Consider the following 13,436-nt stretch of genomic DNA (forward strand, 5'->3'; position numbering starts at 1 on the left):
AATCTTCCTAGCTTCTCTCTCTGAGTTTTCGTCCACACCAGAGTTGTGTTAAAATATGGTCGAGGTTGTAATTATGTTGAAAGTAACTAACCATTCAGTGTAGAAGCGGATTATTGTTTTTAACATTGTATTGGCTGGTCATGCCTTGAACTGACCTCAGCATTACTACTCCTGCTTCTGCAAGTTTGGATGAGCAGCTGAACTTCAGGAGGTAGCTGGGAAAACAGATGGCCTCGGAGGTGGAAACCAGCTTAAGAAGGAAGTCCTTTTCCTCTTCTTACCCACCTGTTTTGACTCTGCAGTTTTCTGTGTCTTCAGTCGAAATGGTGCAATTATTTGTGAACTGAGGATCCAGTTTTATAGGACCCCTGGTCAGAACTAACGTGGTCTTCTGCCACAAAACACTTATTGTGTTGTATTGTATTAAATTAGGTTACTTGTTTAAGTTTTTCCCCCCACTGCCTTACTAGCGACTGACAGCTTCCACTCAAGCAGGCAGTGGGATGAGCAGGCCATGGCTGCAGGGCAAGGCAGGGAAGCAGGGCTGTCTCCTTCAGTCACACCCAGCACCAAACCACGGCCTAAAGTGGCCCAGACTGAAAGTGATGTTTTGTTTGTTTGGATTTTGTTTATTTGTTTTGTTTCCTGTTTTTTTTTTTTTTTCTTCTGAAATGTTTTTAAACAGATCAGTTTTGTCAGCAGTAACCAACGACCGACAGGGCAATTGGCCGGGGCCTGCCGCCGTCTCGCTGCCCTCCTGCCTCCTGCCGCCACCGTTAAGAACCGGTGAGGGTGGGTAGCCCTGCCCCAACAGCCGCCACTGTCCTGTCACCATCGGGTCAGAGCAGCAGCCTCCCTGAGAAGAGGCAGTGCCCCGGGGGGAAGCCATGCAGGTGGGCACAGAGGGTCACCCCGGCCCCGAGCCGTCCTGGTGGGGCAGCAGCTGAGCCCGAGGGCGATGAGGAAGCTGGGGTGGGGATGTCAAGGAAATGGCGGAGGCAGCAGTTGGACTCGAGAGAGGTGCTGGGTGCTTTGAGAGAGCCGTGTCCTGCTGCCTGAGGCAACCGCCAAGCCTGCTGGGCAGGGAGAGAAGAAAGGCAAGGTGGCGAGGAGGGCAGGAGCAAAGCCAGCCCCCAGAAGGGCTCCCTCGGCACGGCCAAGCCCGCCGCAGGGCCCCGCAGGGCAGAGAGAGCTGGCATTGCTGCCCCGGTCCTGCGTGGTCTTCCCAGTCCCTGCGGGGGTCCCGAGAAATGGCAGATGGGAGGGCAGGTTATGTGGGTTTTCTTGTAAGAATACATCAGGAAACTCTGAGTTTCTAACGGTTAAGAATTAACCACCATTACTGTCCTGTATGAGTAATAAAATACTACACTTTGATAGCTGGACAATCATAGGTGTAGCATATTTTAAAAACATAACTGAGAATTTGCTTCATGTCATTCACCAAAAAAAAGAACTGCAAATTAAATCTATCATCAGAAGTGTTATTTACACTCAAGGATTGACGTTATCCAGCCTGTCAGTTCCCAAACTTGATACGTGCATCAACCCTGGCAAAGCTGATGGTAACTAACATTATCATTGGCAGCAGTGAGAAGTGTCATAAAGAGTTTTTTTGCTTGGGATTGTGGCCTGCTAGTAGAGTAATACTGCTTCAGTTGTCTAGCTTCATACTCTGAAACCAATTTTCGTTGGATCACTTTTGTCACTTCTTGGCTCCTTTGCACTCTTACCATCAGATATATTCTGAAGTTTTTGACGCACAGTTTCATTTATTTCATCTGTTCCCATTACTGCAACCTTGAACTAGTCACTTAGCACCAACTTTTTAAACATTGATTTAACCCAATTTGTTAAAAAATTGTTAAAGGTTTGCTAGCTTCTGATCTTCTCTTCCTTGAGACTGGAGTTCAGATTGATCAGACACACCTGTTTCTGTTATGTTTACTGTGATCTAGGATTCTTGATCCATTTTTTTTTTGCTTTTACATTTTGTAGATGTAACAGCATCTAGAAAATGTCCAGTGTACACCTGGTTACACAAACCTATTGAATGTTACAAACATTAAATAGAAATAGTATAAAATACACCATTTAAGTAAAATACTATGGAAAGATTTTATGTAGGACCTAAATTTACAGAAAAACACAAAATGTCAGAATCTTTCCTGGCAAAAACTGGCCAGAGCTTATCTTCTAAGTTACCTACATTCCAATTCTGTTTCAGTAGTCCTTTTTGTTGTGTGGTTTTGAAATTATTTGTCCAGTTATGATGATGATTTTTATTATGTTTTTTTAATGCTTCATGATTCTTCATAATCTTTCTGCTACAGAGAAGGATTTTCATTCTGTGAAATGGGGAAATCTGATCCTGACTTAATTAAAAGCACAGTAAAGCACTTCTGTGCAGGCCAAAACAAAGTGCATGCGTATCGCTCATATTTCTTCAGGGGTTCCCTTGGAGGAGTAGTCCTCTTAGTTCTGTGGATTTTTTGATACCCCGGCTGTATCTAAGTCAAAATTGTGCTTTGGTGAAGGCTTGGAAACTTGCAGTAAGACTAAGTGTAAGACTTTTTAATGTAAGTAAATCCTGAGGAATTACACTGTAGCAAAATCTTCATTTGGGTTTTTCCTATTCCAGACCCATTAGTGACCATCTAATTAATTAGATTATATATGGAGCTTCTCTTTTATTTTTTCCAATGGATTATATCAATTACTTTTCAATCCAAGAAGGAGAAAACATCACTTATTTTTAATTCTTTATCTATGCTTTCATATGTGGATAAAGTTAAAGTAAGTTTGCTAGTATATTTGACTTGATGATGAAATAACCATGTTCTTAGAGGCAGAAAATAATTTTCCAAATATTATAACTATTTACAATGGAGTTGCCATCTCTAGTCCAAAACCTGAATTTTGGAGCTTTGCAGAAGGAATCAATTAAAGTATTGAGGTATGAAATCTCTTCTTTATCGTAGCAATAAGGCACTGGATGTTTGCAAAGCCAGAGTGCTCTGCTAGTAGTGAACATTGGTAGCACTACCCTTGCCTGCAGTCTGCTGAGCCCATGCAATAGGAGCGTTGGAGGAACCGTCATGAACTACTGCCGCTTCCCTTTCATTCCAAACCCTGCCAAGCCTTGCTTTGTTCCTCATGCCAGAGAAACTGGCAGAGTTAAGAGTCTTCTTGCAAACCCACTGTACTTAACTTCCTTGTGAGCGATAGCGTAATTCTATTTAGTCTCTTTGTGGATTTCCCAAGTACATTTTCATCTAAACTGCAAAGCAATTCTTTTACCTTTGTGAAATTCCTTGAGGCATGTGTAGCATTTGATCTTCATTAGAATTTGTTTCATTATACTCATGCTAAATTCTCTACAAGAGCCTTGTTAAATAAAATGAGGCAGCTGGAAAGGCCAGTGTAGTACTCATGGGCATGGTAGTAATCCAATGGAAATCCCGGATGTTTCTTCAGGTAAAACTTTTTAATGTACTTTTTGCTCATTTGATGCTGCATTATTATGGAATTATGAATATCACTAAATATTTCTGATATACATGTATTTATACAGATATTTCTTTATGGAGTTTTTCAAAAAAGTTGTTATTTCAGGGCCAAAAATACCACACTTTTTGATTAACAACCTGTTTTAAAATCTGCTTTACTACTTCTAATCCATATTTGAGGCCTCCTAATGTGTTGCTATTCTACCATTCCAACAACAGTCCAGTTATAATAAACTAAGGTGATAATTTCAGTAGAAATGCAGTCTTGTAAATAGGATGCAGTTCCTTTATCTTAACCATTTAATTAAAATTACCACAAATGTAGATTTAACACCTACAGAAGTCCTGTGTTATAAAACATAGTGTATGAAGTAGCTTATGTTGACACATTAATATTAATCATTCATTTAAAATAAAAAGGTCTTTTTCTTCTGATTCTAGGCATGCTTTTACATGATAATTCACTGTGTCAATACCTTATTCTTAGGAGTAACATAAAAATACTGATACAAAAATCTTGTCTGTATAAAGCTGTATTTCTTTAAGTGTGATTAAGCAAGCAGCATACAGTTTGGCCTTTCTGAAGTAGGTTTCCATATATCTTTTAGACAATTTTATAGCTGATATTTTGGAGACTGATTATTTTATCTATGCTTACATTTTGAGTTTTCTTTCTCTCTTATTTTCTTGCTGTTTTCTGTTCAGAAGTGAAAAATGACAAATGGACATTCATGATAGAGAATGGTCCATGAAGGTATTGCAGCCTCTAAGTAATGGTCTCCTTTTGTTACAACCTTAATATATGCCAAAGTGAAAAAGGGCTGGGTTTGGTTTAAAAAAGGACACAGAAGACTGATTTGTTCATTTAGTTTTGTTTCATAATATTAAAACAGGATCCAAATGAAGATACTGAATGGAATGACATACTGAGACATTTTGGAATTCTACCTCCAAAAGAAAAACCGAAAGATGAAATTGAAGAAATGGTTTTACACTTGCAGAAAGAAGCAGAAGGCAAGTAAAACTAAAAATACATGCCATCAGTATAACAAAATTTGAAAAGTGGAGGTATTTTCAATAATGCTTTTTGTAACTTAAACATCATACAATAATTATATTTTTATTTTAATTATTTTCACTTGGTTATTTTAAAAAGGATTCTAAATTAAACATACAACGCAGTTAGTGACAAACATTATGGCATGTGACGTATGGATAACTAATTTTCATAATTCCATAAAGGAACCAGTCAGCATAAGGAAGATTCACATTCTGAACTATTGGTAGTAATCCACTCCGGTATTTCTGTATTTTCCTATATAGTAGTTGACTCATTTCTGAAATTAGTACATCTTTTTCTTTCATTAGTTCCATGTGTGCGTAATACTTTTTGTACATTTAAAATGTTTGCAAACACTTTGGAGAACAAAAGGTGACTAATTTTTCATTTGTTGTTTCTAGTGAAACCGTATGAAAGAATGACTCTTGAAGAACTGAAGGAAGCTGAAGATGACTTTGATGAGACTGATAGGAAAGCTATTGAAAAGTACAGGTGTAGTAAGATACTTCTACCCAGATTAACAGTGCACGTGTCACTGTTGTACATGTACGTGCTCCTGAAAAATAAACTCAGAATCTTTTGCACAGTAGTGTCTGCTGACTGGCACAATTGCCTTTTTTCACCTTCTGCTCCTTTGCCAGCAGATAGACAGCACTCACATTACTGTCCTACTTCTTCCTGATTGCCAGTGGCAAAGAGAAGCACTTTACACCATATTTTACTTTGACATTTTGTTAGAACAAAATTATTCCTCTTTTAAAGTACTTACTTAATTTAGTCTCAAGGCTGGATATTTAAAAGAAAAAGAATAGAAGGGGCCACAGTGGAAACCACTGTTATATATCCTCAGTTCAGCTGAAGATATATTGTGCTACTGTATTTTTAGAGGCACTGTATGTTTGAAGTGCTGTATATTCCACATTTATCTAAGTTACACAAGTAGGGTTCATTCACTGTTTGCCTGATTAAACTGTACCACTCACTCTGCCACTCTGAAGATACTGTCTGTCAGTCTTCAGGAGTTGGAGCAATGATGATAAATATTCAAAGAAAGGAGAAGTTCTGTATCCCTTTTTCTCTCTTCTGAATAGCATTTTCTGTGGATTTCAAACCAGGAGGAAATGGACAGTTGGTTGCAGGTATCCCTTTTCTATCATGTTGCACAAGAACATTAGGAAAAACAGGGTCCCAACATACGTGGCCCCAACTTTGTGAAAGATACTGGGTTTGTGCATATAGAGTGTGTGCCACCTATGTCAGGATGGCGTGCCATTAAAGAAGAAAACTGTATTTCAGTGCTGGAATCAAACTGTTTAGTATTTCTAATTGATAATTAAATAATTAATCTGAGTATTATGAGCAAAATACATCTCTGCCTTTTGGATAGCACTCATTTGTTGTATAATATGCTTTCTAAAGATATTATTGAAATAAAAATGCAATGTAAAATTTATTATGAATTACAGTTTCACTGTATCATACACTGCAGTTTCTATGCTGGAATGGTGGTAGTTGATAAACTTGTGTGTTTTTGAAAGGTGTTTATCAAGTCAGCTGTGGACCCCTAATACACAACTATTGTGTTTATTTTGCTTCTTATCCAAGATTAAATTTAATGGCTTCTCTGTTTCTTACTTCATGAAAATACTCATTCAAAGTTTGTGTGGAAGGAAGGCTCAGGGGAGGTCTAATCAATGTCTATAAATACCTGAATGGAGGCTATAAAGCAGACAGAGCCAGGGTGTTTTCAGTGGTGCCTGATGACAGGACAAGAGTCAGTGGGCACAAACTGAAACACAGGAGTTTTCCTCTGAAAATCAGGAAACACTTTTTACTGTGAGGGTGACCGAGCACTGGCACAGGTTGCCCAGAGACATTGTGGGGTCTCCATCCTTGGAGATGTTCAGAAGCCGTCTGGACATGGTCCTGGGCAGCCTGCTCAAAGCCGACGTTGCTTGAGCAGGGGGGATTGAATCAGATGACCTCCAGATGTCCCTTTCAACCTCAGCCATGCTGTGCTTGTGTAATTCTGTGATATACCATATACTGTTACCATATACTGTTCTTAGGCATAACTGTGGCACAACCTTATTCAACTGTTTAATAGGAGGAGTACACCAATCATTTTACTTACAATACCATGCAGAGTCAATATGTTTTATGAACTCAGGTTCAGAAAACTTTGGCACCTTGTATGGAGACTTAGTAATTTTAGCTGTACTGGACATTCACATGTACATTTTTGTAGGTATTTTACAAAGTACTCTGCTGAGTTCTGCAGAGTTTTGTACTGTAACTAAGAAAAATGAGACATGCAGTTTACACAGAATAAAAAAGCTAATGTGATCAAAACATTTCCTCTGTCTGGATTCTACCTGTACTTACTGCTTTTGCATTGTTAAAATGACTAATAATTCTAATGCTAACACTGTGTATCTAGCACTGTATTCTCATAGGAAGATAATACTTCACATAATTATGTGGGAGTTGTGAACCTAAATTATCATGCAATGTTGCTAGAGTATAATAACATTGCACATATATTATTTAATCTTTTTTTGGAAAAGCCACTTCTATAGTGGCTTTCAGTTAGTAAAATTAACAGCTGCTTTTAGTTCAACAAATCTCAGTAAGGCATTTTCCTTTTTTACCTTTTAAGTATTTTTATAGATGAAGACTGCCATCTACCGTTTTTACATTCCAATTTTCATGAATGATTTTAAAATTGTCTGGTAAATATTAGTATAAGTACTGGTAGTTCTTCCTCAGATTAATGTCATTTTTCAGAATCTTAAAACAATTATGTCCTAGTTTCAGCTGCTTTAATTTTTTCTTGCTTTGTCTCAAATGATAAACCCTTTTGCAACATGTTTGTTACTCAAGTTTCCCAAATCTGATACTGATGAACTAAGAAAATGTATTTTATTGTTATCTTATTCAATAAGACCAGAACAGAAGCCTTTCTAGCTCTGAAATTACATTAGAAGACCTTGAGCTAAAGGGTTACTCAAAGCATTTTTTAAATTGAGAGAAATGCACTAGATATTATTTTAAAATGCATTTAAAATGTTCTGAAGGTGCCTATTGTTATTATTAATTTTTCATTAGGCAGCAACGCTTGCAAGAATGGAAATGTCTTCAGAGGCGGCAAAAGTATGGGGAGCTAAGAGAAATTTGTGGAGAGCAGTATGTAAAGGAAGTTACAAATGCTCCAGAGGATGTTTGGGTTATAATTCATCTTTATCGGTCAAGGTAATTACATTCTTGTTTAAGATGTTGAATACTTCAATACAGAGAACTGAACTGGTAATTAAAAAGCAATTCCAAGAAAAATGAAATACAATAGACTAATGAAATAGCAACTGTTTGGAGGCAATGGAATCATAGAGCATGGGACCTCTTTGATTTGTTAATTCACTTTGTGAGAGTTAAATCACTTCATTTTTGATCAATTATATGAAAGATTTCTTTTGCTGTGTATGCTTATCACCATGTACTTAACCTCACTGACATTTCTGAATTTCACTGAGAAAGCAGTGTCCACTGTCTGTGTTAAGGGAAGTTCATTTGCAGATTCTTTTCTCAGCAGGAGTGCTCTTAACAGGATTATTCTACCTTTATTTCCCCTTTGACATGAACAAATCAAAAGCCCAACAGGAAAAGTCTCAATTATGAAAATTGAGGAAAGCTAGGGAATTTGTTAGTTTATTGGTTCCCCAATAAATTCTCTAATGGTAGCAGAAGTTGTGACAGGATCAAGCAGAAATGTCAAAGGTCTCCCATGATTAGTTCAGCTTATGTTAGCAACTCTATTAGATGTTTTTCAGAAGCACTGAGTATGGAATGTTTAATGCATTTTTTAGATTCAGATCAGCTTTCTCTTTTCCTTCTTTTTAAACATGTTGGGAGGAAGCTTCTTTGATTCTTCTCAGTTGTCAGGAATTCAGTATTATTTCCAGGAGCAATAGGAATAGGTCAATCAAATGAATTGTTCAGATTACAGTAATTTAAATTTACAGATCTGAAGAAAGAAAATAGCAGCTTTTCTTGATTTTTTATTGTTTTTGTTTACTGGAGAACCAATTCTATACTTTACCATTGGATAAATACGAGTCTGAGGAAACTCCTAATTCCTTAGGAATGGATACGTGACCGCCGAAGTCTCTCGTGGCTAGTAAGACGACTGCCTCACCTGCCTTTGGCCACGAGAGGGTGCTGCTGGAACCCGTCGAGGGTCCATAGGCTAAATCGGCTTCTTGAACTTCAGTCACAACAAAGATCCTAACTTCTACAAGGTTAACGAGCTGGAGAGGAACAAAAACAACTCCCACTGTTTTTTTGTGGGTTTTTTGTGTGGTTTTTTTTACTGAGGTTTATATAGTGATTGTATTGAAAATAGTAGCTATGAAAGTAATGAACAGGCCTCTGGTGGTAATACGACTATGCAAAGGTTTCCCTGACATTACTTAGATTTTTACTGAATGAATGAAGAAGCAATTAAATGTTCAACTAAATTAGAGTAAAATGTATATTACAGATTAAAAAATCTCATTTAAAATCTACAATAAATGGACAAAATGAGCTTTAAAATCTTAGTGGAGAACAAAATTCAGGCACAATGCTTGAAGCGTCTTGTAGCATTCCTGACGTATTTTATAGACTGTGCCTATTACGTATTTTTACTTGGACAGCTCTTTAAATCACAATGATCTTAGAGGAAGCTAAATAAAATTTGTGGTGCAATTCTTATAACAAATTAAAGTAGAGGCATACTAAATGAAAAGGTACATTTATTCTTCAAAGTATTTTTAACAACTTCAGTTATTTTACAAATCATTTACATGGGAAGTGTCATCATATTTTTTCTTTTCTAGCATGCCAATGTGTTTACTGGTTAACGAACATCTCAGCCTGCTAGCCAGAAAGTTTCCAGAAGTCAAGTTTCTCAAAGCCATTGTAAACAGCTGCATTCAGAATTATCATGACAGATGTTTACCCACAATACTTGTATATAAAACTGGTGAAATAAAAGGCAGGTTCATTGGAGTAGCTGAATGTGGGGGAATATATCTTAAAGTGGAAGGTATGAAATATTTTAAAATAATTCACATTACAGAAAATTTTATGTTGTTTGTAATCATTCCATCTAAAGATCACTGCTTAAAGGTGGAAAAGGTTTTCGATTATTTTTGTAGAAAAAAGTCTACAAAAAGCAAAGAATTAATTTACGTAATTCTGTGGTACGAATATTGGATAAGCATGGATATTTTGCAAATTCACAGTTAGATATTTTACTGAGATAAAGCTGGGTTGTCACAAGGATTGCTCTATTTTTTGTTGTTGTTGAGATTGAGCTTGGTCTTTATTAAAAGTCCTTTTCCTCTTAAGGGAGAATTTATTGCAATTATCAGAATTAATTGTAATGTGTTTTTACAGAGCTCGAATGGAAACTAGCAGAAGTGGGAGCAATAGAAACTGACTTAGAAGAAAACCCCAAAAAGGACATTATTAATATGATGACACTGTCAGTGCAAAATGTTTCTGCTCATGAAGACACCAACACAAAAAGCAGTGATGTGTTGAAACCATGTATTACTTGAGAAAATTTTAATGCAGATGGTCTGTTCTGACAAAAATTAGCTCAAATGCAGTTTTTTACTCCTTTGGTAAGCCTGAAACAATTGGGGAAAAAAAAAAAAAAAGAGCAAGAGCTTTTGTTTCACTTGTACATTTTTTGGTTTTGATTTGTAGAAGAAAATTGATGCAGTAAATGAAAGCCACACTTACCTTTAGATACATATAGATAGCTGTCATTGATACCGAGAGTCTGGATTCTCCATTTCATACAAAGTCTGTTTAAATGGAACGGGGAGGGTATTAGCTGGCAGGCTTTAATACATACTTTCTTCCTCCTTTTATCCAGCATGGGTGCAAGATACTCCTTTAATTCTCAGTGAAATGACAGTAGTGGAACTCTCCTCTGCTAAGTACCTTCTCAGTTCCCTCCACTGAAAAGGTGACCCAAATACAACGATGTGTATAGTGATATAAAATCAGGATTTGGCCTGAATCCATTGACTAACAGTTCCGTGTTTGACAGGTGTTCAAGAATTTTCTCCAGTGTCAAGGATAATCTTCCCACTATTTCAAACACTGACAGATCAGCTGTTCCTTCCTAACAAAAATACATATATCCTTAACAAAATAGTTTGCAGTACAACTGCAGATAAACAAAACTACATGAGTGAATGAAAAGACCACGCTCCTGATTCAGCATCTTTATTATGAGTAGTGAATCAAATTGTATAGTATTAATGTTGTTTTTCCAGTGACTCATCATAAAAAAAAAAAAATCTCAATGTGCTAATGAAGATTTAGTTACATACAGTTGACATGGTTTATAGCATCAGGATGCAGAAGAAAAATGAAACAGAAACAGTTCACTTAGCACTTGGCACACAGATACCCAAGAAGAACAAGAAAATTAACATTAGCCATTTTTTTTTCACCCAGTAGGATACAGCTGTGCTATTGGTAGCTACCACTTCTAGAAACTTTTATTTTGCAGATTCAAAGAGATAACTAGTAGATGCATTTCAGAGATAATGGCTTATCTGCCACTTCAAACTAGAAAGCTAACTAGTAGTTTTAAATGTAAATAGGTCATCAGTGACTTTAGATATGATTCCACAGTCTCATCAGATGAACATCAGTGTTGGCTGCTATAAAAGGAGTACTACCACCCGCTTCCTCTTAGCAGTGAGCCTCCCTCCTGCTGCTGTGGCTGCCCTGAGGTACACGAGCACAATACACAACTGTACAAGTGCTAGTGTTGTCACATTGGAAGTAATAGGAATATGTTGCTAGATATATACTGGGAAGGGCCAAACCTCCTGCTCTTTAGTGACCCTTACTTCATCCAAGTGAAGTGACCATACAATCATGATTACAGCCATCAGATGTGACAAAGCAGCAGCAAAATCCAAGGGAATCTGCAGGTTAAGAGCAGATGTTTCTGGTTCTTGGTCAGTTACACCATTTGTAGGAAAAGGGTCTAGGAATGAATGTTAGTCAACCTTGCTTTACAAGGATTATGTAGATTGTGACAGGCTTTAAGTTAAATCCACTGATTTTAGTATTCTGGAGTGATGTGAAATTTACTTTCAAAATTGGCTTCCTCAAACCAATCCTCTTTTGAACATGCCAGTGAGGATCAAAAAGGAACATTCTGAGCAGATGATTGTTCTATGGCTCTGAAGTATATCAGGCACAAGATGGCAATGACAGTTCTGTAGGAAACATGGCTATAGTTAATGGAAGTGCACTAGAAATTTCTGCATTTCTGGCCCAATCTAGTCCCATCACTCAATAATTCACAAAAGATTTGCTGCTCATAATTTGGCAACGTCTGAAAATTACGTTGGCTCTCATGTAACCCTTGTGAATGAAACAAAACTGTCATTAGACACCAGAGCAAACTCACATTGACGATAAGAGCCAAAAAAATAGTATTTCTAGTTGGAGAACAGTTTCATAAAACCACCATATCATTTTTAAGCTTTCTGCCCTGTTTCTTCAGGAGCCTTTAAAATACTTTCAAAAGAGAAGCAGCATTAAGAAAACTGACCTTGGTTAGGCCATAACTTCAGCAGAAAATGCAAATGCGTGTCATCTCCACAGCTGTGTTGCCTGTTTTGATCTTGTCAAATCCCAAAATGTAAGATGTGCAAGCCACAAAGAGGAATTTGCTACCGCAACACTGCAGTAGGTAGGTGTTATGCTCCCATATATTCAAGGTGTGAAGAGAGACAGTAGAGTATCTCTAGTTTGTTTCTCTGAAGAATTACTACCGGTTACTAAAGATCTTGTGGCAAATTTGATACATACAGTTTGATGCTATTTTTAGCCTCTTGGTTTCTTGGCCATATTCTAGTTCTGGTAATTACGCATTTTTGTTGAAAATATTCCTGCATTTTCTCCTGGATTTTCCATTCCTGCTGTACCCTATCATCTTTACTACATTTCATCACAGGAGCATGAGTATTCATCCATCATCAAAGAATTTCATCCTTTGCACAAGTAATGAAATGATTAGTTTTGTTTGTATCACATTTTCCTCAACTGAAAGCTAGAAACAGAATATTCTGAACCAGTAAGTAACAAAAATAAGTGGTTTTACTAATGCTTTTTACATTTCTTCAGTGGAAAAACTGAGCTCATGGTTAGCTCTTTAGCAGCATGCTGCTAAAGAGGTTCCTGTCCTTACGATACCTTTGCATAAGACTTTGGTCACAAGGTGAATCAAATGGGGAAACTGATCTACCTGAAAAGTAATCCAGAAAGAAAAATCCATGAGATTTTACAGCCAAGTCAAGTTCCTTACTTCATTCCAGACACAAACACTAATTAAGCTTCTATAGATATACATTTGTAATTACGCTTTTAAATATATTGCTGTTTAGGAGGCCAACTGAAAAATAAACATCCTTGTAACTGAGAAAGAAAACTGGGAATATTTACACACTATTACCACTGAACAATGTTTTATTTTACAGAAAACAGTTCTATGCTATGTTCTGCTGCATGCAGAACAGGTTTATGCTAACATAATCACTGCACATTTAAGCATATTCCAGTCCTGCAGTAGGCAGTATGGCTGGAATCCGTTACAGTTGTACATGAAGACTGTGCAGTATCAGTTAGTCATCTCTCTGATCAACTCTGATACCTGATGCTGTTCATATTTATTAGCTGGGCTGTTCCACAACTTTCTCTGCAAAGTCAATAATACAGGCACATCTTACAGTTTTTATAGGCTTTACCAACACACAAACACCAGAATGCTTTTATTATCAGAGATAGTCCTG

General features: G+C 37.0%; 1 protein-coding gene across 1 annotated transcript; it reads left to right on the forward strand.

The window, feature by feature from the left end:
• The first annotated feature begins 989 nt into the window (after positions 1–989).
• Positions 990–10,169, forward strand: PDCL2 (phosducin like 2). Its single transcript, XM_052781015.1, has 6 exons — positions 990–1,097; positions 4,379–4,523; positions 4,971–5,061; positions 7,678–7,821; positions 9,444–9,652; positions 10,006–10,169. The coding sequence occupies exons 1-6, from the start codon at positions 990–992 to the stop codon at positions 10,167–10,169; spliced, it is 861 nt and encodes a 286-aa protein (XP_052636975.1).
• The last annotated feature ends 3,267 nt before the right edge of the window (positions 10,170–13,436 follow it).

This window comes from Harpia harpyja, chromosome 2 (genome assembly GCF_026419915.1).
Source record: "Harpia harpyja isolate bHarHar1 chromosome 2, bHarHar1 primary haplotype, whole genome shotgun sequence".
NCBI lineage: Eukaryota > Metazoa > Chordata > Aves > Accipitriformes > Accipitridae > Harpia > Harpia harpyja.

Coding starts and splice junctions, on each gene's coding strand:
- PDCL2 (XM_052781015.1), top strand. CDS start 990: ATGGCGGAGGCAGCAGTTGGACTCGAGAGAGGTGCTGGGTGCTTTGAG. Junction 7,822..9,443: donor ATTCATCTTTATCGGTCAAG/GTAATTACATTC, acceptor TTTCTTTTCTAG/CATGCCAATGTGTTTACTGG. Junction 9,653..10,005: donor AATATATCTTAAAGTGGAAG/GTATGAAATATT, acceptor GTGTTTTTACAG/AGCTCGAATGGAAACTAGCA.